Raw genomic sequence first — 26036 nt, 5'->3', positions numbered from 1 at the left:
AAAAAATAATGTAAATTCTTGTAAATAAATCACATTTACATTTCGTATAATGTTCTTTTCTCACGAAACACAAATAATCGATATTTATATGTTGAGAAGAATAACAGCTACATATATATTTTTAATTCACAATTATTATTTTCTATATAAAATAAAGCAGTGGAATTACATACAGCTATGCCATTATTGTGTTTTTTAAAGATATGACCATTGCTTGTTACATGTGTGATTGAACCATTTTATAAACAGGAATATGGTTTGGTAATATCTAAGGCAAATATTGTAATTTAACCAAACTGGCAGTATTCCCCTTTATATAAGAAACAGAAAATCGAAACATTTCGTTCTTGCAATAAAAGAATAACAAATAGTTTCTAATAATTTATAATCTGTACAAGTATATATATAATTGCATTATTATTTATACGAATTAGAAGGCATCATACATTTTTATATAAGTGACAATATTAAAAAAAAAAAAAATACACATTTACTATCAATCACATTGTGTTAAGACTATTTGATTGCTTACAAATATGCATGTAATGTCATACATTTTAATCTGGTCCTATCCAGCAAAAGATAAAATTCATAATCTGCAGTGATAAATAATTGATTGAATTTATATACATTTAATCAATCAAGCAAATTGATATAAATTGATACTTGATTGAAACAATATATAATTCTTATTAAAGATATTTTTTATTGTATACTTCAAAATTATAATATTCGTGCAGGATCAATATCTATTGATTTGATTTATGATAGCATGAAAGAATAATGACATTTTCAATATAATATCACTCTTTTATGAATATTTATCACAAAGTAAATAAACAAAAATTTTATATATTTATGTATACAGAGTTTATTATCGGATTTTTCAAATCATGCCAGTATGTTCTACGAGTTAAAATAACAAAAAAATCTATAATTGTTTTGTTAAGAAATAACGTTATATATAAGCCTGTAATTGCTTTATTATTAGAAGTTACAACTAAAATATGCAATTTTTTTAAAAATAAATCTGTTTTTATTATGATGAAAAATATTTACTTAATCTGTTTATATGAATTGCATCTCACTCGAAATGAAATTCATAAAGCAGATTCACGTAACTTTTATTGCTCAATTATATATATATATATATATATATATATAATTACTATTAAAAATATCAACCGTAATAAAAACTACGACACGGAATTGTATAATAAATTCAATTCCTTATTGTCTTATATTGTGATATAAACGGTCAACATTTTAAATAAAATAATACAATTGATTAATAAAATTACATCTATAATCTCGCGTAAACAGATTAGATAAATATCGTGTATTGACATTCTTTTAAATTCTACATATAAAAACAAGTGTTATTTTTTGTTAAAACTTTTGTAAAAAAATATTTTATAGGCTTTTCTTCCATTTATATATTCTCATTTTTACTCGTAAAATGCACTGGCTGAAAAATATCTGATATATCTTGTACATGTGTGTATACAAAAAGCAATGTGTGTGTGTGTGTGTGTGTGTGTATACACACACACACACACACACATTTCTTTTTACACATTTTTTTTATTGAAATAAAACAATTTTTTACTACTTTTCGTACTATTACGTTATTTTCCTTTTAATACAATTCTGATATACAAAGTGATCAATTTTAATCTGTAAATGTTTATATTTCGAAAATTATGTTGAATTAAAAAACTTTCTTTTAAGAACTTCAAAAATAACTTTGGAATATATAGAATAAGATTTGCTAAATGGGAGCATCAAAGAAATTTAGAATAAAAATTTTTTTCTAAATTATTACTCTTGTATATAATAAAATTAGAGTCAAATAAAAAAAAATATTACTTAAATGCTTAATATTACTTAAAAAAGTTTAACATTTAAAAAAGTTAAATATTAAAAAAAATATTAGTTTTCAGATATATATACCTTAATATTTTGTTCTTATGATATTTAGCATTCTATAAATTTTTACTTTTATTTTTAAAAAGTACACAAAATTTATAAGAGACAAGAAACTTAAAAATTTCATTCTATTTAAAAAAAATGTATGATTTTTTAATTTCTTTGATCTATCTATTTATCTATCTATATATAGATCCTCATTGGAATCCTTTAATCCAAAAAGAACATTTTTTTTAATTCAAGTTTTCAAAATGCTAATATTTATAGATTAAAAAATGTCACTGTGTATTCCTTGACTTTTTTATATCTTTATGAAAAGGATTATTTTAGGAACTAACAAGCTGCACGTGTAAAGTATTGTAGGGACTAAATAGGACTAACAGTACAAACTTTTCTAATCTGCATAATTGTGACTTTATATTCATCGATCAAGTTATCGTTCTACGATAATAATTGTGTATAATATAGACTAATGTTTCTTTCAACTAATCTGAAATAATGCATGATATTTTGCGGCAATTATTCAAGAATCAACCTATCTTTACATTACAAGTAATACTTTATTTGAAGCATGTACTGCCACGCCAATTTTGACACAATGGTCATAAAATATTTATTTATATGCGATAAATTTTTTTACTTCTTTATAGTAAGATTTACTTTGTAATAATATGTATTTAAGCCTGAAGGTCTAATGAAACACCATATTTGTGGCCACCAGATCCAAAATTTTTTCCATCAATATTTGAGGAAAGTGTCAAGGTTACACCTGTAAACAGATATGCAATTATTTAACAATGTGTATTAACCATAGATTTTTATACACTGTATATATAAGTCGAAGTTTTTATTCTGCAAGATTATTCTGTATTTATATTATGACTCAGCAAGTACAAATTATTAATGGATTTACTAATAGCAGATATGAAAAATGTGTTTACTTTCTTTCATTAAACTTCTATACAATGACATAGCAAATATTTGAATTTATATAGTTTGCAAGTATTCTGAATTTATTAAATAAAATTACACAAAATTTCTTACATTGCATTTTGCACTTGCAAAAAAAATTTTAATTAATTTACTTTTTTTATTACTTTAGTGCAAGTAACTTAAAAAAAATATTACTCACCCTCCCGCAATTTCTGTTGATATCCCAAACCTATTTGAAGATTAGAATTCACTTTTGCTCTAACGCTAGCATCACTGTCAAGATTATATTTTGCTGCAATGGCAAAATCTGTTACTTTACTATTAGAATTCCATGCCAAACTAAGACCTCCCTCTAAGTCTGGTTTTATCTTATGATAAATGGAGCTACTGAAATCTTGACCATTATCCCTAAAAATACATTGGCTGTGTTCAGCAGAAAGCAAATCAGTGAATGCTTAGTGATTCTTTATTGTGATTGGTTCTTACATTTAGATCTTCGTTGCATCTAAGTGTAGAAACCAATCACAATAAAGAATCAGCAATTAAATATTCATTAAATATTCTCTACATAAAAGTCGCTCAAGAATTGTTTAGTGATATTGCATCTCTTATTATTGCAAATTATATTTACAGAGTAGTATGAAGAGCAAAGTCTGATGCAATACGGCCAAGAGTAATGTTATTCCTTGTAAGTTTGGTTCTTTGTGAGTCAAATCCTATTTGGCAACCAGCAAGCCAGCCTACAAAATACAGTAATATGTGGATCTATAAACACCTTCATGTAATATATTATACATCATAGGCAGTTTACTTTTATATATTATAGAATATTCCATATATTCAAAATAGGGAAATATATATTTGAGACAAAGGAATGGCACACACATATATAGAGAAATTAAAGATCTAAATTAAAAATATTTTTTCAACAATTTTGCAAAAAATTATACAAATACTTAATTTCATTAAGTTCTAATACATTGTTAAAGTTCCTATTTCTCTTACTGTATTAAATATTTAATTATTTCAGAAATGAGAGATGTCAATTTTTTTTCTTTCAAAATACACTGAAATAAGTTAATTTCTTCTTATATTGTCACTTGTATTCAACATTAGTATTTGTAAATATTATAAATTAGTACAATATACCTAAAAAATTCTGCTTTTTATTATCTTGCCTGTACATATAATTTAATCTGCATATGTTCAATTTTAGTGAAAATAAACTTTATGACAATAGATCAAAACTTAGACACAGTTATTTAATCCACATAAATTGAAAGGCAAATCTTTGATTGAAATGCAAATGATGATGAAATGTAATTTATTTCAATGTATTTTACACAATTTTCATCATAATTCAATATGATGTCAGTGAAAAATGAAAAGTGCTTTAAGAGATGTATCTAAAAATTTACCTTGATAACCTACGACAGCGGAAGCATTAATTAGAGGTGCAGCAGACAGGCTAAGATCAAAATCAGAAGTTAAGGACACATATTCATGTTTGTACGTTGTCTTCAACTTTCCAGTTTTGGAGCTATAAAAATGAAAGATTTGAAATATTATTGTTATTAAAAATTATAAATTAATTAATTTTGCAACAATACGTAAAATATCTTACCCAGTTTGTGGAGAGAAGGTACAGCTGTAACCAAGCGTGAGACCATTGAGCAATTTATTAGCAATGGAGACATCAGTCGCAAGAGTATTATCAGTGTTCCACTTCTCACTGAACGTTAACCCATATTCCTTGAGCTTATATTTGGTTTCTAAGTTACCAAATACCTTTCCTGTATCCTGATTAGATATACCGCCGCAACAGAATTCTACATCAGAATTGGTCTTAGTTTTTACATCCAGTTTAAAGAGACCAAAATGATAGCCTTGACTAAATACATCACGAGCGCTCTTTCCCAGATCGTTATATGTTGGAGGAGACATGTTCTGCAATAATACAAAACAATACAGATTTTTATTTAAAGATTCATTATCATCAATCTATCAATGCAAGTAAATTTAGACCAAGGCAGTTCAAAGAAGCGCAAACAATAGTCTATAATAAAACAGCAGCTAAATTTAATCCAAGATATATGCCAACAATCCACTCTCTCTCTACTTTATAATTATATAGGTGTACATTAATCTAAATGAATGAAATAAAATATAACGTAGAGAGAACGTATGTATAATAATTAAAACACATATTCAGCTGTATACTTTAAGATTTCAAAAAAAAGATGTGATTAAAAAAAAATTGATAAATATACTGTCACAGAAAGCTCAATGCAAACAAATCCACAATGATATATCATTACGTACGTGATCATTTTTATCGCGATATACGTTACATGAACAGAATGGTATTGACCTGTCCTATGAGGTATTACATAAGGCAGAATTTGCACAACTTGTATCGCGGCTGTTTAAGATACTGACTTAAAAGTTGTTCTATAAATCGCCTTACGTCAAGAAATAATCGTTTCTCGTTCGATGTAACGCACAATGTTTTGCAAAAATATTAAATCTTTGCTCGTGACGAATCGAGAGAAGAACCAACGGTCACGGGCAGACGACATTGCAAAATCGTGGTTCCCTTGCCGGTTTACTGTGAGAACGAAACCCGCTTCCCTTGTGTCCAACAATTAGAATTGAATTTGGATTTTACGAGAACGCGATACACGTGGCTCGATAGTACGTAATATCGGCGACAATGTTATACTTACAGTTTTACGTTAGTGGATACGAAGCGAAAAAATACGCAACTCTTCGAGACGCAGAGACGTGAGAAGCGACGGAGAGCGGAGAGCAGGCAGCGGAAAGAGAACCACGACCCCAGGGTCGTTGTCGCGCATGCGCGCTAATGCGCAGATAAATACACGCTCCGACCGACCTATTTCTGCGCAACTGACGCGGCACGCGTCTCACCGTGTGTTTGGAGAAAAAAATTCAAATTCTACGGTCGAATTGTATACTCGGAGTATAGAGTAACGTTTCGAGCTTCAAATGATTTATGTTTGGTACGATTCGAACCGATAGTACAAATATTTTGATCAATTCCCCCTCCCCGAAGATTCGATTGTCGCGAGCAAGAAATTCGTGGCAAAAAGAAAACAAGAGGTATTTCACATCAAACTTCCTCCTTTTAATATATATTTCTAATATGTCGAACAATTCTCAATTTACAATTTAATTGTCCGGAAAGACACTGCTCATGTACAGGCTGTTACCGGATACCCTGTATAATTGTCATATAAATATGTAAATATATTCCGGGGATAAAAGTTCATATAATAAAATATATAAATAATTATATGTATATTATATGAATACAATATTTTTCCGGATATAAAGATGAATATATAAAAATAGAGGAGTGAAGGAATCATTTCGCAATTAAAAAATTAATGGAACAATAAAGAAAAATCCGCATGACGTATCATACAAGTACACGATAGATGTAGCACTCCGAAATATGCTCACAGTGTTGACAATCTATAATATATGTAAAGTTAACTATAGATGTCCAGCACTGTGAACGCATGTAAAAGCGCATTTCGGACCGCAGGCTAGATAAATGGAGTGGAAGCTTTTGGAAAGATTCAAAAGCTCCCACTATTCTCTGCCGTATACGCGTTTAGAGTTCCAAAAATAGCATGGTCAACTGCAACAAGGAAAATTCTGATCATAACGTGTCCGTGTCCGTGTCCGAAGCCGGCACAAATCTCCGGTATATAATTTAACTTATATATATATATATATGTCATTGGCAGGGTTTATGCGCGATATTTTTACTAAGCAGAAGATATAAAACGCACGACAAGCGCGAGCTTTGACTCAGTCCAAAAACAAGCCTTATTCGATCAGCATCGTCATCGTTTATTGATAAGAAATTAAAAAAAAAAAAAAGCATTCGAGAAAGAGCGCTCGATCCTTTTTTTCCATCGAACTCATCGAAATGTCGCAAAAAACGGTACGTCATCAATAATTTTATTATTTATTCGCGCGTGAGAAAACTCGATACGCTTTGAATAATTTGGTTATATTATTTATTCGCATTTCCGCAATGTTTCAGGAAGATGACGTATCCGCGGAAGGATCTACGTCACGAGCATACAAGGTGCTTCATAATGATCAAGTTGGTAGGTGAGTGGAGCTGATAAAACGAAATCGGACGATCGGAAATCTACGAGTAACATATACCAGGAGAAGTAATTTCTTGATGAAACTGCATTAAACGCACTTAATAATTAAACATTTACAAAAAGTTAATTACAAAGTTATAACATAAAATTGTAATTAAAATAAATTATGGTATAATATATATATATATATATATATATATATATATATATATATATATATATATATATATATACAATCATATATCAAGAGATGCATCATTTTGTGCAAGTTTCCAATTTTTATCATTATATATCTTTGTTATTAAGCCTTAAATTAAAATTCTATTAGAGTAAACTTATCGAAATTTAACTGAAAAATGTAGTTTTGGTAATTTTTTTAATTTCAAAAAGTTTAATTTACGAAAAGTGCCTTTTTTCAATCGCTTATAACTCGGAAATTATTGATGCCTTGATATTTTCACTGAAGAAAAATCGACTCCAAATGATTTCAAAAATCTATCATTAACAGGGTTTTCACCAATTACCGGATGCCCTGTGTATATATATATATATATATATATATATATATATATATACACGTGAGTCACACAGTAATAAAATTGAAAAATGAGTTTCAAGCTTGTAATTACTACATACATAAAAGATATAGAATTACGTAAAAGTAAAAAAACAATTTTAAAAAATGCAGCATATGAAAGTGCAACATTAAAAGTCAGGCAATATATAAATTAAAGATTTATTTCAATAAACCATAAAGTAAAATAAATTAAAATTGCTTCAACATATGAAAAGAGATTATTTTCAGCGATTGGAGTATACGTGATTATTTTAATCAAACGTATTCTAATTAGCATATACACAGACAATAATCACATAAAATGTTTTCTCAGGTACATGGTCGCGAGTAGAGAACTGCAAGCTGGCGAAGAAATCGTAACGGAAGCACCTTTCGTCGTCGGGCCAAAGGCATGCACTTACCCCTTGTGTCTTTCTTGCTATACACCGTGGCCGCCTAGTCCGGATAACAAACCGCTCTGCTCCAAGTGCGGATGGCCCGTTTGCAATCAAGAGTGCGAAAACTCTCCGCAACATAAAGATTATGAGTGCCCAGTGAGTGCGACAATTTTCAAAAAACTTGTTTCCAAATAATTATTATATAAATTCTGCGATTAGTTCTGTATTTTTAAATGCACAAAGAGAGATTATATTATAAATTTAAGAATATATATTTTTTCAGGTTTATAAAGCTATTGTGATCATTGCATTTAATTTTTTTCAAAAACATGAACTTAAGATGTTTTGCAATAATTGTCTGTTTCCTCAAAATTGTGTTTTTACATATATTTAAGAATCAATCTTTTTCGATAGATATTTATGCAGGCAAATGAAAAATTTAACGTGGACGCAGTGCTGTTGAATGAGGATGATGGTGTTCCGCAATTAGAGTGTATAACGCCATTAAGACTATTGTTGGAATCTGAGAGGAACGTCAAGAGGTGGAACGAGGAAGTGAAAGACATGGAGGCGCATAATAAGATAAGGTGTGAAAAAATGCAGTGGAAGTCGGATCACGTCAACATCGTGGATTATCTGAGAAAACGACTCAAGCTCGATAGGTATACATATATTTCGACATACATACATGTATAATTATTTGGCGCAGAATCTTAAAGCGAATTTTTTTCCCGGCAGATTTTCGGAAGAATGCATACAAACAGCGTGCGGGATTTTAGATATTAACACATTCGAAGTCCGAACGACCAAGGGATTCACAGCACGAGGTCTTTATCCAATCGTTGCTTTGATGAATCATTCGTGTGTCTCAAACACGTCTCACAGTATATCGCCTATCGATTACAGGTAATTTGATTCGTGGTAATTGTTACTTACGAGAGATAATAAGATTGTAAAACTTGTCGCGTGATAGACTGCAAGTAGCATTAATTAGAGCGACAAAATGTTTTTAATTCAACGATATAATTTAATTTAACGTGATCTTTCTCATAACAATCTTCTCATTTATTTATTATTACGTTCACGCATCCTTCTTCCTCAATTAATTCGTACACCGTGCACGATCCCCAGGAAATCTCACGAGGTTTATTATGCTAATGAGGATACGCTCGTGTATTATATATGAAAGCCAGTAATTATAATACACGCGATTTTTGCGCGTCTACAGGATACGTCTGCGTACCACGCTTAAGATTCCTACGGGCGGTGAACTTTACGGGAGTTACACGCACTCGTTACTCCCGACAATGCTACGGAGGGAACACCTACTTGAGAGCAAACACTTTGCATGCGCGTGCCCGCGATGTTCAGATCCCACGGAATTGAGCACTCATATGTCCTCTCTTAAATGCAACAAGTGCGACAACGGAATTATCTTACCGTTGGATTCTCTAGGTATCACAATATAAATATATATTGTGTGTGTGTGTGTATATATATATATATATATATACATATATGTATACATGCATTAAAAGTATTTCTTATATTTTATATCTTTTACTTTTAAATTATAGTGATCAAGCATAAATTAAAAATTGAAAATCGGTAGAATTTTATGAATTCCGATATGTAATCGTACGTGTATATATAACAATCAATATAAATATTTAATCACGAATAAATAAAATAAAAATTGACAAAATTCTTTCTTACACATATTGAAAAATTGAGCTCTCTCTCATTGACATTGTATTTCTTGGAATGTAATATTTTCTACGTTAACAGCGGCTTTAAATTTATTAAGAATATAAAATATATAAAATATAAAATATACATATATTGCTCTCTGAGAAAATAAATGATTATATAATATATGCAATACGATATCTAGATTCTGGATGCCTTTTACAAACGATATTTTTCAGATTCAAAAAGTACATGGAACTGTACGCATTGCGATTTTTCCACTAACGGACAAGCAGTGCGAAAAATTCTTCAAATTATTCAAGCGGAAGTGGACGCCGCTGAAGCTCTCAGTGGAGCTGACGGAACCGATGCGATTTATGCAAGAGAGACCGTTATGAAAAAATATCAATCAGTTTTACATCCTCGTCATGCCTTTCTTACAATATTAAGGTATGATAAAGTCGCAACATAAAATATATATAATATAAAATATATCCATACATTTCTTTCCTTCTATATAATCTCTGTCTAAAATCTCTGTACGTAAAGGAATAATAATAAAAAGAACAATTTCTGTATTGTTCTTTTTTAGAAAAATAAAACTTAAAGAAACGAAAAAAATAATCATATCTGCGAATTCATCATACGAAAAGAAAATCATGGAATTTTTTTTATATAATTCTACTGATGATATAACTCACTGAGAAAGATATACAAATAATAATAATAGAAATTACTAATACTAGATACTAATAATAGAAAACAGAAGATGCAATGATGTTTGACATTGCCAAACAGTAAACACAATAACAGTAAACACAACGACGATCTTTAATCTGTTTTGATTTGTGTTTACTGCTCGTAAGAATACCGTATTAATAGTAAAAACAAGTCAATTTATTTCATTTTTGTTATAACTTTTTAATAAAGCATTTGTAAAGCTTATGTTTATATAACATTTTTTTCCTATTTCTACTTGTAAAACATATTAGCATAGTTTGGCAGAAGAAATGTGAAACACCCTGTATATGTATACACTTTCATATAATTTGTATATGAGCAATTGTTTTTCTCATTTCTTCAAGTGTTTCATTTTTTCTAAAAAAAGAAAAGAAAACTAAAATTATTCTTCTTTTACTATTTTTCCTGTATGCAGACAGAAATTATATATACAAGAGAAAAAATATATTTATATATAATTATATATATTTACATTTGATTATATGTGGATCTTTTTCTCCGAGTAGACACACACCCACACACACCCACACACCCACACACATACACACACACACACACACACACACACACACACACACACACACACACACACACACACACACACACACACACACATATATATATATATATTTGTTTTTTATACTTTACACTATGTTGAAAATTCTAAATCATAGAATATTATATGTTTCTCTTTTTCTTAGACACTCATTAACCCAAATGTATGGTCGAATTGATGAATACTTGCTGGACGATTTGCCAGATGTTGTACTAGAACACAAAGTTGATTTATGCCGTTTATTGCTGCAAGTATTAAATGTTGTAGAACCTGGATACTCACGTATAAGAGGTACGTGATTCTTATATAGATACATTCTCTTTTCGATTGCGAAACATATAAAAGACACATGAAAATAATTTTATCGCCTTTTTGACAGGTATGACGTTATACGAGTTGCATGCGCCGCTAATCTTCCTAGCGAAAGGTCAATGGAATGCTGGTGTCATTGACGAGGATGGAGTAAAGTCTAAAATGACAGAAGCTGCGATTATTTTAAAAGAAGCTGTTGCAATATTAACATTCGAGCCACCGGAGACAGCCGAGGGACAAATAGGGCTTGTCGCGAGAGAGAGTCTTGTTCAACTGGAACAATCTATAAATAATTTATAAATTTATCGTAAAGATCTCTTATTTGTGAAGAGAGGTTTACATTAATAAATACTTCATTATATTTCAATCATCTTGTTTCTTATTATCAAAAGATACTAATTAAACTTAGCAACATATTATTTGTTAATCAATAAATAGAGTTTTTATAGAGCATTATGGAGAGAAAATTACACTAAAAATATTTTTGTTTGGTCTATAAGAATTTGTACATAGATAACTAATGAGAAAAATTGTATTGTAAAAATGAAAATGCGTGATTAAATATATTATCAAGGAGTAAAAGAAGAGATGTAACGCATATCTCGTCAAGATATCTCGCCAGAAAAATATATATAATATATATTTTTCTATAATATATATTTTGCGATATCTCGCATAAAAAAGAAAGAGGACTATCTAAAGAGAGAGAAAGAGAATGCTTTTGAGACACATTAATACATAATCAATGACACTATATATATATATATATATATATATATATATATATATATAGTGATGATTACATTAATGTATTTCAAAAGCATTCTCTTTCTCTCTCTTTCTCTAGATAGTTTTCTCTCCTCTTTATGAGAGATATCGTAAAAATATTATATATATTTTTTTAGCGAGATATCTTGAGATACGCGATATATCTCTTTTTTTACTGTTTGATAATACATTTAATCGTACAGTTAAATCCGAATGTATCAGGTTAAAAGTACATCTAAAGATCGATGCTAATTATGTTTAAGTTGTAACTACTAAATGTGACGTGCGTACTTTATTCAACTCTGCATCAGCTTTGCGGATTGCGCGCAATGTCATACGGTGTCTAATAATACAGCTTGTTGCGTGTGTACGCCGGTTCATGTTACTGTGCTCGCTTCCAACAAATACCAGTTACCGGTGCCAGTTTCGCACAAATTCGAAGGAAGTTAATCTCTTAATAGATATTATGGCGCCTGTCCCCCCGAAGTATAAGATCGCGCACTCGAAAAAACTTGGAAGGTACATAATCATACAATTTAACATATTGATCGATTCATCTTTCTGTACATACTTAGTATAGTTATTGCCTAATCAAAGTAATAGAGTGTGTTTACTTGACAAATATTATGTTCTTATTTATATGCGTTTTATTCATTCATTTTTATTTAGTAAAATCACTCTAATTATTAAAGTTTTAATGAGAAAGAAATGAAATTAGAAAAAAATAATAGAGTTGTACGATTTGTTTCCTTTTGAAAAGTAAATTTTACATTCTTTTAAACAAAATTATACATTATTGTTTGTATCCGGGAAAAAAGTTCATATATAATCTTATTGTATAAGTAATATATATATATATATAATTACACATATGGATCATGTCCATATATGTTCTCTTTTTCTTATATATGTATTCTATTCGTTTATGTAAAAAAATAATAAAAATATAAGAAGAGTATTAAAAAATGTTTTACTTTTTATAAAAAAGTAAGAAGAATAATAGAAAAAAAATTAGAAAAATAATTTTTGCATTTTTTAAAAATAAAATTGTAATTAGATCATAGAAATTAGATTGTAGAGTATATTTTATATAATTATATTTTTTTTAAATGCAAAAATTATTCTTAGTTTTCATTTATGCTTCTTATTATTTTTTTTCTTGTATATGTATAATGACAAAGATTATTTAAAAAGAAGAAAACATACATGAACATATTTAATGTATTTATTAAATTTGATTGAAAATTATTATATATTTTGTATTTTTATTTCAGGTATCTTGTAGCAGCTAAAAATGTAGCGCCTAGAGAGGTCATAATTCGAGAGGAACCGATCGCAGTTGGGCCGATGACATATAAGAAGGATTACTGTTTTTGTTTTGCATGTTTGCGCTCGTTACCAAAAATCGGCGCAGAAAATCGGTATGCTTGTTCCAGATGTAACTTTGCACCACTGTGTAGCGTTGCGTGCGAGGTAACCAATTACAATTAGCGGTTCTCAGAGTCTTATTCTTGAAAAAAAGCAAGAGAAAAAACCCTTCGCGCTTACTTATGAAAGATAGTTCGCGAAAAATTAGTGGTTGCGTACTTTGTTTGTTTAAGAAATATGTAAGAAAACGTTTGAGAACCGCTACGCGTTACTTATAATTTTAATAGCGCTTTTAATTTTTTCCTATTTTTTAAAGGTTCGAACGAATCATCATACAAGTGACGAATGTCAAATATTTAAAGACAATCGAGAATTGTTGGAGGAAACTGAAATTGACGTAACAAAAATTTTACTGGCTTTGCGACTATGGCTAACAAAATATAGAAATCCGACTATATGGGAGAAGATAAATCAAATGGAGGCTCATCTAGATAAAAGGATTGGCACGCCCGTCTGGAAAGAAAAAGAGATCGATGTTGTAGATGTGAGTATCGTGTAAATCAAATTATATGTGTTAAACACACAATATTTTAATCTACTCTCTACGCAGGAAAGAAATAGAGAAATTATTATCGTAAATATTATCCTCGAAATATTTTTTGTTGAAGAGTTTTTTCATTTTTTTAAAGTGTTTTTTTTGTTTATTAAATCAAAGATATTTCGCTGTTATTTAGCTGACCTACTTCTTTTTATATGTATATGTGTAGGTAATTCAAAAGCTTCGCATACCTGATAAGACTGAGCCACCGAGTGCAGAATTGATGCAAAAATTATGCGGCATTTTGGACGTGAATACCTTTGAGTTGCGATCACCTGGCGTCCTGGATGGTCTTCTTCTTCGCGGTTTGTACATCGAGGCAATCCTCATGGCTCACGATTGCAGAAGTAACACTTATCTTACCGTGGATGACAATTTTCAACTGATCGTTTACGCGAGTGTCCCAATCAAGCAGGATGAACCTATTCTTTTCAATTATACCTCATCACTACTGGTCAGTCAATGACATAAATTAATACCTTGAGTTTTCTCCGAATATCGCGCCAATATTATCTAATAATTCAATTAAATGATCTTTTTTAGCAATATGTAGTTTTCTCGATTCTTTTGCTGTTTCTAAAAGTCGTCATCATTGAGGACGTGCTACAACATTAGAATAATTTTGATTTTATATCACAATCAGGGTACAGCCGAGAGAAGAGAGCATCTTCGAAAGGAAAAGTATTTTGAATGCGAGTGTCCATTGTGCGAGGATCCTTACGAATTGCAATCGCATTTGAGCAGCGTGCTATGTCCACGCTGCAAAGAAGGATTCGTGGGAATGCGAGACACATCTGTCATCGCGCCGTACGAACAAGAGAGTCGGTGGCAGTGCCATATGTGCAAAAAAGCTTACAGCGGCCGTCTTATCAGAACTACGTTGAACATATGCAAAACACTTGTCGATGAATGCGAGGATATTGACGTAAAGGTTAATATAAAGAGACGTAAAATTAGACATATTATACATTATTTTCAATTTCTTATTTGCAATGATCTAATATTTTTCAGACTATTGATAATTTGCTTAAAAAATTATCCCGATCATTGCATACGAATCATTTCCTCATGCTATCGTTAAAACAGAAATTATTGACAGTGTGTAGAAGAGAGATAACGTCTCTCAATCCTCGGAGAAAGATTATACAGAAGATGTTGGATACGTGCAAAGAAGTCTACGATGTTTTAGACATAGTAGAGCCAGGCATATCACGTTCAAAGGGTATATACGTTATTCATATAGTGTAAAATAATATAAGAGAGAAAGAGTATTTGTCATTATTATTACCAATATCGATTTCAGGTATAATGTTATATGAAATACATTTGCCTATGATAATATTGGCGAATCAATTCTATTCCGCGTGTGAGATCTCGTCGACGCAATTGCTTTGCCAACTAGAAGAGGCCCGAGATATTTTGAAGAAAGCTCTGACTATGCTCCTTTTAGAACCGATGACGACTCCGGAAGGAAAATTAGCTAAAAGAGCGCTCGAGGAATTACGTACGCTAAATCAAAATATAAGTGACATAAAATCTTTACCGCCGGAAAAGTCAAAAGTCCATGCACGTAAAGCAAAAGAACAGCGCAAAAAAATCAAGTGACACCAACTTTTTTTAAATTTGTATAGTTATAATATATGGAACATTATTATCATTTTTTTTCTTTTTTTTCAAACAGCAGCAACGCGCTAAAAACAATTATTATCACATCACTACATTGTAGATGATAAACAAGAAATTTGTATTATCTTGGATTTGTGATATATTGTTTCTTTATATTCTCCAATTATTAGGATTGCGAAATAACGGTGTTACACGTTTGTAATGAAAAAGTAATTTTGATATATTTTTTCCAATAATGAATAAGGAATTGAACAAACTACATATAATTTTTATCAATGCAAACGAGCATACAAAGAGCATTAATCTTTAAACATTAATAAACAATCTTGTGTGTTATAAATAACTTTTATATACAACTAATATATTTTTTTTATATATAACTTGTTCTTCTAATAATGTTAAAAAGTAAAAAAATTAGAACAAAATTATAACGATTTATTACATTTTAAGTAATACACGCACATTTCAAAATAAAGATGCAAGTTTTATCAATTATACATATCTTTATAAAAGAATATGAATATATATTTGAAAAAAAAATATTTACAGTTTTATAAATATAAAAAAATTACATTACTTAATAAAAACAAATCTGCAAAATTGCAAAAAAATTGTAATTAAACAGTTTCCTTTTTTTTCTTTTTTATTCCGACCTGATTTCTCTACGCATATAATAATCATAATTTACTATTATAATGATTATAATTATATAATATTTATTATAATTATAATTATATAATTATTACATAATGCTGTATTGTCTTGTATTTTTGGAAACTGTTTTCTTCTATTACTACTCTAAATAATATAATAAATAAATAGAATGAAAAGAGTAGATTATATATATTCATACTGAATCTTTGTACGAATTTAATAAATATATTCATACAAATTTTTAATTTCACACACAATTTAAAGAAATTAAGTAACACTCCGGATTCATAGAATTATGCATGCTGTATGCTTTATACATATAGATTAAAAAGTCGTTTTATAGAACTCACATCAGAATATTGGTTTGAGAAAATAAGATCAATTCATTTCATTCCGTATATTAATAACTAAGAAAGTAAGATATGAATTACAGCATTATCCGGTTCTCACAATTGTTTCTCTTCGATATTTGTACTGGAATCGACACTGGGTTCATTCAAGCAACCACCATACGCGAACATTTTTGGAATGTCTTGCCCGTAATATATTTTCGCGTTGCGTGCCAATGCGTCGTATTTCTTGAGCTCTAAGAATTCCTTAGATAAAAGTACTTTATTCGCCTCGGCTTGCATTTTTATTTGGTAAAATTCGGCATCCGAACGGCTCTTTTGTCTCGCTAAATGCATCTCGTCCTCTATCGCAGCTATTTGTTGCAAAGACTCTTTCTCCATAATTTTTTGATTATACTGAATCTTTGCGACCTGTGCTTCCTTCTCAGCTTCGATAACAGCCTTCTTGCGATCAGTCTCGGCATCTTTCTCAACTACTTTCTGATGTTGCGTAGATATTAATAGCTTTGTTTTTTCTCCTTCCCTGAATAGATAATATAAAAAATTAAAATAAACATAAAAAAAGTATATAAAAGAACATTTGAAATTAAAAAAAATTAACAGAATAATCACTTACATTAATTCATAATTTTTTCTAATTGTTTCAGGAATTTTTGGTTTTGTTACTCTTACAGCTTGTATATTGAGGCCAGGTGCTAATTCATTCAAGTCCCTTTGAAGTGCAGTTTTTAAATTTTCATCAATTTGATCGAATAAATCAATGTACACTTCATGTAATGTATGTACAGAACAAAACTGATTTAATTCATGATGCACTTTATTAAAAATTAGCGTGCGATCATAATCTGCTGTAAAATTTCTCACCATATTGTAAACTGCAAAAAAAAATGCATATATTAAAGTATATATAAAGTACAAATGTAGACTAATACATTAATATATTTCCTGAAAAAAATTTGAAGAACAAACCACTCAGAAACTTACCACTATTTGCATCTAATATATTCACAACTTCTATACGATCAAAGTAAATCATTACACCACCGCTGGTTCCGCATGGCACATTTTTCACTTCATCTGTCTGTAGAGTTACTTGAACCGCACGATATGTGGTCAACAATGGTATCATCATATGAAAACCTGGATTACTTACTTGGGGTAACAGCGCGCCACCCTGATGAACATTTAGAAAATATAATGAATAAAGAGTAATGAGATTCTTAAATATAAAGAGAATTTATTTAAAATAACTTACCCGGAAGTACACCCCCACATGACCCTCTTCGATACGATGAAGGGAAAAGTTAAATACTATTATAAAACACACGAGGAAACAGATTGCTATGATTCTTTGATCAAACATAACTGTCGTTTATAAGCTAAAACAAAGATATATGAAACAGTTATAAATCTCAGGAGATGTATATACATAAGAGATGCTCAGCCATATATATACATGTATACAGTATATTCAAAATATAGGGAGTGAGTCACACGAAATTCAAATAGCTTGAAATAATAGTATCGCATTTAACTCGAAGCGATAGTTACGTAATGTATGAATATAAAACGGTGATTATATAGCGCATAATTAGCAAATCAACTGCGGATGCTGGTCCTATTCCCATAATTTAGAATACGATGTAGAGAGGTTATTTCGGGAATAAATGTACACACGGTGTTTAATGTATGAACGATGGTACCTTTAACTTAGAGGCCGAAAATTGTGTATTACAAATAAGTAATTAACAGATGTGTGATTATAATTAGAAGTTACAACCTAGTCGATTAAATTCATATTTATGTGAAATAGATTCCTCAATCTCATCTAGTATCCATGGCGTTTCTTTGGTTGTGTTCCAAAATTCACTGCCAGTACCCAGTACTGTCAGCATGTTGTCATCTTTGTCTAGTATTCAGTGAACAACAAGGATGGAGATATGCTGACAGTACTAGCAGTGAATTTTGGAACACAGCCATTTTAATCTCTCCTTTCGATAAAAATATATCGACTTTGGATAAAATATGATTTATCGAGAACGATATGGAAACTGTGTGCCTATCTCAATTTTTTAAAACAAAACGTTTTATGTTAGTTTTATATTCATTCATTAAATTTAATTTTTATTTATTTACAATATTTTTCTTTTTTTTTTTATAACGCAAAATAAAATTATATCTATATAAAATAATTATACAGATGAATTAATTATTTTAATTCGCAGCAAAATTTCTTTGCTTGTATTTCCCAGTTTAAAATTTTATAATCAATTTTAATTTCTTATGTATATAGCATTTTTTTAAAGATATTTTTTTCGATTATTAAAAAGAGAGAGAAAAATATTTTTAAACTAACTAACTTAACTAAAATTTATTTATATATGTGTGCATATTTTTGTACACAATAATGTATGCATTGAAATATTTTATTTCAATTATTGCACAAAACTTACTTCTCTAGATATGTGTCATGAATGACCCGATGAGGAATTAATGTTACAGATATAACGAAGGTACATAATATCTGAATAATCTCATATCTTTTTAGCCATTTTAATAATTTTTATAGATATGTATCATATAGAAACGAAAATTCTTTTCAAGATGGTATTTGAATCACGTATCGATTAGATTTTCGATCATTTCGATTAATCGTTTTGAATCGATTCCATGGGTTGACGTTTGGACGTAAGATAAAGAGGTTCAAGATAGTGACTTCTGAGATGAATTTGACAGCGATGTATATACAACATAAGTAACTTTGACATACTTTAACGATGTTTTAATTTACAGTCATTTTACATTACAATTTACACTAGGTTTATTTGAAAAATGGAAGCTAAAACGAAGAGCGAGCATTTATTGGCATTGAAAGGTAATATATTGCTAAATAATAAAAATTTACATCACACTTTTGCAATCTTTCAGATTGTATTATTTAAATCGAATAATTATTTCTATATATATAATTATTTAATTAAATATCCTGGTATAAAGAAAGTGAAAAGAATTATATTCATAAAGAGACTACGAATAAACTATTCTTACAGTGATGAGATTAACACGACCTACCTTGGCAAGTCCTATGGTGGTCACGTGTGATTCAACAGACTTGCCAAGTAATACACTGAACAATGAACTCAAGAGCGATTGTACAGCATTGCAAGGCATGGAAGCGCTTGCTATAGGGCAATTTATGGTGCTACCTCAAAGTTTTGGGTATGTATCTTTAGTTTGAAAATATTTCTCTTTATATTTAGAAAAAAATATTTCAAAGGAGTTCTATAATATTACTCGAATAATATTTATGTTTTATTTTAGGAATATATACTTGGGAGAGATATTTTCCAGCTACCTATGTGTACATAATGGCAGTAATCAAGTAGTAAAAAATGTTACCGTAAAAGTGAGTTACAAAATAATAGACTGGGGGATATTTCAAGATAACAATTACTTTTTTTTTATTATGTCAAATTTTTATATTTCCAAATGTCTTATTTTTGTAATTTATTTCATAGGCAGACTTACAAACAAGCACACAAACTATTTCTCTCTCTAGTAATAATCTAGAAGGAAAAGAATTAGCACCTGATAGTACAGTAGATGAAGTTATTCATCACGAGGTTAAGGAAATAGGTACACATATGTAAGGATATTTGTAAATTCTTATAACGATTCATTCTTTTTTAAGTTCAAATGGAAAATACATTCTTTCTTACATTTCCAGATTGGTTTGTGAAGTGTCTTATACAAATCAAATTGGACCTCCACTATCATTTAGAAAATATTTTAAATTCCAGGTAGTTAAACCACTGGATGTAAAGACGAAATTTTATAATGCAGAGGTAATATTTCAATATTTAATTGTACTGCAATTACATGTTCTCATACAAATTGTTATTCTATTAATATGTTTTCACAATAATATTTTTTAAAGTCAGATGAAGTATATCTCGAGGCACAAATACAAAATCTAACAGCTGGGCCAATTTGTTTAGAAAAAGTTGCTCTTGAATCATCTCACTTATTTAGCGGTAAGTTGTTGCTGATTAAAATTATTATAATTGATTAAAGGTTATATTTTTTATATATATTGCATTTTAGTAACTACACTAAATACAAACGATGAAGGGGAGTCTATTTATGGAAACGTAAATCTACTAGATACAAATTGTAGTAGACAATATTTGTATTGTTTAAAACCACAGTTAAGCTTAATGAAAGATCCAAAAATGATGCAAAATGCCACAAATATTGGCAAATTGGATATTGTGTGGAGGAGTAATTTGGGAGAAAGAGGAAGATTGCAAACGAGTCAGTTGCAGAGAATGGTATGTTACATTATTCATCGATAAGTACACAATTATATGTATATAAATATATATACAAAATTGCATTATTTCAGGCACCTGAATACGGAGATCTGAGAGTCATTATGAAGGACATACCTTTGAAGGTATATCTTGAAGAGCCAGTCAATTGCACATGTCATATAATAAATACATCGTAAGTATGATATAAAAAAAATAATATACATGATATATTATTATGAATTATGGTTTTTTTTGTTATATATATAGAGAAAGAAGTATGGAATTGCTATTAAGCTTAGAGTCTAATGATTCCATAGCTTGGTGTGGGATATCGAATACAATGATTGGCACTTTGAAACCTGGGGTTTCTATGGACATACCTCTCTGTTTGATTATGTTGAATACCGGCATTATTGTGAGTCATTTAATTATATGATAACGAATAATATTAACATATTACTAAAGAATACATTTTTTACAGACTATCTCTGGATTAAAATTAACAGATACATTTTTAAAAAGAGTATATGACTACGATGATCTAGCACAAATTTTTGTCAATCAGTTGGACTGAAATATATGCACGCAATAAGAACACTTTCTTATGGATTTTAGATAGCATTCACGAATTAGTTTACAAATTTATCATGAATACAATTATTTCAATTTAAAAAATTACAATTATTTCAATTAAATTAACATTTAATTTGTAATAGAGTAGATAAAGTGCAAAGAACATAAATCCGAAAAATAAAGTTTTGTTTTTTTTTTTAATAAGTATTTTATCATTAATATTACAAAATTCATATTATAATTTTTTCATGATTCTACATTAATTTTAATTTTTATTACATTACTTATTTTTCTTTTATTAAATTTAATTAACAAAAAATATATTTATCGATTTTTATTACAAGGTTACATAATTGAATTAATTTGAACTATTATTCCCATTTTTTTATTATTTTTTTTATTTTTATTTCTTTTAAAATTAATTGTCAATGATATTAAAGATATAAATATTCAGGTTAGGTTTTTTTAAAATATTGAATTTAATTCCGTATTTAAAATTTTATGAATTTTATTAGAGATGTGTTTATGTGATATGTTTATTAGAGATAATGCAAATTCTACTCTTTAATTATTTTATTTAAATTTTAGAGATTATCAATAGAGGTATTCATGTATAAATAATTCCACCACTAGGAATTAAAATAGACTCAACTTTATTTCAAAATTTGCATTTAAATATGACATACAAATATAAATACAAATATTACTTTATTAAAAAGATCTTTATTCTATTATTTTGACAAATATAGTTGAAATCTAGTATCTTTGTATGTACAAAAATGTATATAATATTGAATGCTGGGCAATTTCTGAACTTTCTAATTTTGTTCATTAAACAAACTTTGTCATAATAGTTATGTAAAAACAAATGTAATATTGATGTACACTAGAGTTATGCTGAAATGCTTATAAATAACCATCCAGTGTTGACATTCTTTCATTTTCATTAACAGCTCCTACCGCGCATGCAAGTAATGTTTGAATGTCTCGTGGCTCATTACCACCGAAAACATATCCGCTAGCTTTATCCACTGCGTTTTTTACTTGCAACAACAATGCTTTATTAGAAACATCTAGTGGTATAAAACTCACGAGACTATAGCCCTCCGTTATTGATACTAGCGCTTTGTTAAGTTTCTTGTACCTGTAAAACATTGCATGTATTTAAAAACTTGCCACAAAATATTTTATGAATTAATGGAACACATTTGCATTTGAATATAATATATTTAAATTTAATTAACTTACTTTGCAGTAAAGGGATCTTCATCCAGTTGTTCTAAGAGATAATTTAAATCAAGTACTTCTGTATAAAAATCTATATTGAATGCTAGGCAATCTTTAAATTTTTTCATTTCGTCAAATTTTGTCATAACATTTACATGGGGCAAACCTATTTGTAACATCACTGTTGTGCAAAGAATCAGGGAAGATAAATATTTTCCTACAAATGATATAAAATACAACTGTATTAAATGAGCAGTAAAACTAATAATTTCATATAATTATTTAATTAAAATAAATGCATTACCAGGATCGCTACAATGATGTGAATCTACAAGATGTACAGTACATAATCTCACTAAATTCTGGCTCAATTTTTCTGCTATCCGACTCACTGATTTATGATGTGTATATAACTCGACCTATATTATATTTTATAATATATTATTTTTGTATATTAATGTATCATTATCAGAAGGTAATTTAAGAGATCATTGTTACACTCACTTGACCTGGGCAATCAAAAATAAGATAGTAGTCCTTTAAATTCAAGATTTTTGTGATAAGCCACTGTATATTGGTTTCTAAAAATTCCATGCAATGAACTAAAGCACCGTTTGGTCCAAGTGCAAAGTCTGTCATAACATCGTCGTGTTTAATCAATTCAGATATATCTATTGTTGGAATATATTCCATGTTTTCATTTGCTGGGTCTAAAATGCAAAAATTGCTTATTTAATTTAATAAAAAAAAAAAAAACAATTAAAATAATATTTATACATACCAATGTTAATAATAGCTACTTTTCTTCCAATAGACTCCAAAAATTTGGACATTGCATTACAATATGTTGTTTTTCCACTACCAGGTGGACCAATAACGAGTTGCCCAAAAATTAAGCTCATAATGATTCGATTGTTATTACTGCGATTTTATTTGATTCACAGCAGCAACGATAGATTTTAAAGTCTTCACGTTATAATCTTTTAACGCTATTGACAGCAATAAAGGTTTTTCAATATTAATTTCTTGCGCTATGTATCTGGCAGCTACATGAATGTCATTGTTGTCATTACCAAAAAGTGTCCTGAAAATTTTAATTAGATTTAAGTACCATATATACCCAGCTTTAAATTGTTACAGTAATTATCACTTACTTTATTGTGAATACGTCACTTGTATAACCGTTCACAGAAGATTCACGATTTATCATTAATAACGTTCCAAATTTTTTGAAATGCGTTACAAGCAACAGCGTCCGATTGCTACAAGAAAAGATAACGTAGTAAACTAATGCTTTCTCGAAAAAAAAAAAAAAAATACATAGAGATTACAAAGAGGTTATATTGTAGTACCTGTAAGATCTCAAAACTATGTCAGTATGATGGTCATCTGTAATGATACCACAGGAACGTTCAGTCATATTTCTAACATATGAATTAACATAAAGATTATATAGGGCCAACTGTCAAGTCAAAATATCAATTGCAGTAGAGATAACTGGAGGTAACCATCTGCAGAACCTGACAATTAAAGACCTCTCTTTGATTGTGTAGGGTGTAGGCATATGTATATTTGTCATTATTCGATATCAAATTATCGATAATTTTTTTATATCGATATAGAAATATATCGAATATCAAAACTAGAACAAAATTATAAAATAATAAAATTATTAAAGTTTACAATAATTTTGTTACATAATCAAATATCAATTAGATCATACCAAAAGAACATAAACTTTTATCAAAGATTAAAAGTTTCTGAGAAAATTATTATCATCAAAATTTTAAGTCACATAAATTTAAAAAAATTTTATTTTTATCTGCCAAAGTTCTACAAAAAATCTCGTTTTTTTAATTGTAACGTCATATAAATGAAATTATATACTTTTTTATAATATTAAAGTAAATTAATTTTTTGTATGTTTTGTCACTTGCGATCGTAATAGTATTGATAAGATATATCAAAAATTTTCGTCTCGGTCCGTGGATTATATAAATAAATAGTCATAAATCTTGATTAGTTATATCATAAGATTTATTTAGTCAAAATGTATTTTATATACGTGCATTCATTAATGCAAGATAACGAAAAAAAGTTTTTGATATATTTTATTCATTCGTTGTATATCAAAGTACTAGCATATAAAAAAGTTAGTTTATAATTTATAATAGTTAGCATATAAAAAAGCTACTTTATAAATAAATTACACAAGAAAAAAATTTAAATTTTTCACTTCTAATATAATTCAAGCTAATTGAAAAGGAAAAGCTTTATTACAAGATGTAACTCTATTAAACTTTTTAAAAAGTTTTAATTTCGGTATATGAATTTTTTAAATATTATATTTAGTATTTAAAAATATTATTATCAATAAATCAATTAATTAAAACTCAGATAGAGAAAAAGAATGTATTTTTCACTTCTTGTTCCACGAGTACTCATTCGATGGTTACTATAATTTTTTGCAGAAGAATTTAATACTAAATCCATGTTAATAACTATATAACATATGATATTAATGCGTTTCGTAAGGAAGAGTTAAGTGAATGTAAAAACAACGTGACTTCAAGTAGAGATTTTATTGAAATATAAGGAATCTGTACCAGACAGAACTAAAATTACTGTTGAATTTGGATCTACCGGGGTTCACGTATCGTATATGCCTGCGTAATCGCTGCTTTTATCGTTTCATGATTATCGTATAATTGTAATCGGAATATTTATAAGTACAGAAACAATATCGAAGGTACGCGCACAGTCTATCTTGAACTTCTAAAGCTAAGAAAAGGATTTTTCTCTCTATAGAGACCTATAGTTGCAATCTTACGTTTACAACTAGAGGGGAAGGGAGGGAGAGAAGGGGTTTCTCTCTTTATCTCTATGTACAATTGATAATTCAAAGATTTATATAAGCCATCCTCATGCGCTTCGCTCGCTATGGCGAAGACACGTACAGTTTTCGTCCAATTATTTACAATTTTTACAAGAAACACTCTCTCAATATACAGTAGTGGTACATTACAACAATTTCAATGTATAATTTATTCTCCTCCATTGATAATTGCAACGAATCTGTCAATCTAATCTTACACAAATGGCCCCGTTAAAAAAAAAAAAAAAAGAAAAAAAATAGGTCTTTTTTTATCGTTTACACACGTTTTCCAAGAAGTCGTCAAATTTTTTAAAAAATTTCTATAAAATCTCATCGGATCTTTAAATATACAATTTTATTGACATGAGTTATCTACCGCGGTAATCGTGCCAAGAGACATTATGCTGAATGTCAAACTCACTTTC

The 26036-nt window shown here is 29.0% G+C and overlaps 6 protein-coding genes across 10 annotated transcripts; 3 read left to right on the top strand and 3 right to left on the bottom strand.

Annotated features, from left to right (window-relative positions):
* Positions 1-114: 114 nt before the first annotated feature.
* LOC140666606 (voltage-dependent anion-selective channel) lies at positions 115-5745 on the bottom strand. The gene is made up of 6 exons (XM_072893957.1): positions 5589-5745; positions 4487-4809; positions 4281-4402; positions 3494-3602; positions 3062-3270; positions 115-2698 (listed from the first exon to the last, which is right to left on the bottom strand). Exons 2-6 carry the CDS (start codon positions 4804-4806, stop codon positions 2607-2609), a joined length of 852 nt encoding a protein of 283 aa, XP_072750058.1. The 5' UTR covers positions 4807-4809; positions 5589-5745; the 3' UTR covers positions 115-2606.
* A 935-nt stretch (positions 5746-6680) lies between these two features.
* LOC140666604 (SET domain-containing protein SmydA-8) lies at positions 6681-11626 on the top strand. Of its 2 annotated transcripts, XM_072893954.1 has the most exons (9): positions 6681-6835; positions 6938-7008; positions 7898-8117; positions 8376-8623; positions 8700-8867; positions 9190-9416; positions 9890-10100; positions 11093-11238; positions 11327-11626. In XM_072893954.1, the coding sequence occupies exons 1-9, from the start codon at positions 6821-6823 to the stop codon at positions 11557-11559; spliced, it is 1539 nt and encodes a 512-aa protein (XP_072750055.1). In that variant the 5' UTR covers positions 6681-6820; the 3' UTR covers positions 11560-11626. The 2 variants fall into 2 exon arrangements, with proteins under 2 accessions (XP_072750055.1, XP_072750056.1); XM_072893955.1 differs by lacking the exon at positions 6681-6835 and having other exon boundaries at positions 6937-7073.
* A 437-nt stretch (positions 11627-12063) lies between these two features.
* On the top strand, positions 12064-16080 carry LOC140666808 (SET domain-containing protein SmydA-8). Of its 2 annotated transcripts, none has more exons than XM_072894356.1 (7): positions 12064-12546; positions 13302-13448; positions 13712-13939; positions 14163-14447; positions 14637-14924; positions 15005-15215; positions 15297-16080. In XM_072894356.1, the coding sequence occupies exons 2-7, from the start codon at positions 13410-13412 to the stop codon at positions 15596-15598; spliced, it is 1353 nt and encodes a 450-aa protein (XP_072750457.1). In that variant the 5' UTR covers positions 12064-12546; positions 13302-13409; the 3' UTR covers positions 15599-16080. The 2 variants fall into 2 exon arrangements, with proteins under 2 accessions (XP_072750457.1, XP_072750456.1); XM_072894355.1 differs by having other exon boundaries at positions 13302-13500; positions 15297-16076.
* Positions 16081-16284: 204 nt separating this feature from the next.
* On the bottom strand, positions 16285-18497 carry LOC140666810 (erlin-1). 3 transcript variants are annotated; one of them, XM_072894358.1, is made up of 5 exons: positions 18404-18493; positions 17879-18002; positions 17608-17797; positions 17240-17498; positions 16285-17146 (listed from the first exon to the last, which is right to left on the bottom strand). In XM_072894358.1, exons 2-5 carry the CDS (start codon positions 17984-17986, stop codon positions 16720-16722), a joined length of 984 nt encoding a protein of 327 aa, XP_072750459.1. In that variant the 5' UTR covers positions 17987-18002; positions 18404-18493; the 3' UTR covers positions 16285-16719. The 3 variants fall into 3 exon arrangements, with proteins under 3 accessions (XP_072750459.1, XP_072750460.1, XP_072750458.1); XM_072894359.1 differs by having other exon boundaries at positions 18428-18449; XM_072894357.1 differs by having other exon boundaries at positions 16286-17146; positions 18327-18497.
* Positions 18498-19295: 798 nt separating this feature from the next.
* LOC140666927 (trafficking protein particle complex subunit 13) lies at positions 19296-22441 on the top strand. Its single transcript, XM_072894478.1, has 10 exons — positions 19296-19498; positions 19674-19842; positions 19945-20029; positions 20142-20269; positions 20351-20468; positions 20561-20657; positions 20728-20954; positions 21029-21129; positions 21204-21351; positions 21418-22441. The coding sequence occupies exons 1-10, from the start codon at positions 19456-19458 to the stop codon at positions 21508-21510; spliced, it is 1209 nt and encodes a 402-aa protein (XP_072750579.1). The 5' UTR covers positions 19296-19455; the 3' UTR covers positions 21511-22441.
* LOC140666928 (GPN-loop GTPase 2) lies at positions 22416-24296 on the bottom strand. Its single transcript, XM_072894480.1, has 7 exons — positions 24089-24296; positions 23891-23998; positions 23518-23820; positions 23241-23446; positions 23041-23155; positions 22758-22953; positions 22416-22653 (listed from the first exon to the last, which is right to left on the bottom strand). Exons 3-7 carry the CDS (start codon positions 23636-23638, stop codon positions 22416-22418), a joined length of 876 nt encoding a protein of 291 aa, XP_072750581.1. The 5' UTR covers positions 23639-23820; positions 23891-23998; positions 24089-24296.
* Between the last annotated feature and the right edge of the window lie 1740 nt (positions 24297-26036).

The sequence above is a fragment of the Anoplolepis gracilipes genome, chromosome 6, assembly GCF_047496725.1.
Source record: "Anoplolepis gracilipes chromosome 6, ASM4749672v1, whole genome shotgun sequence".
NCBI lineage: Eukaryota > Metazoa > Arthropoda > Insecta > Hymenoptera > Formicidae > Anoplolepis > Anoplolepis gracilipes.
This window is presented reverse-complemented; position numbering and strand designations above follow the sequence as displayed.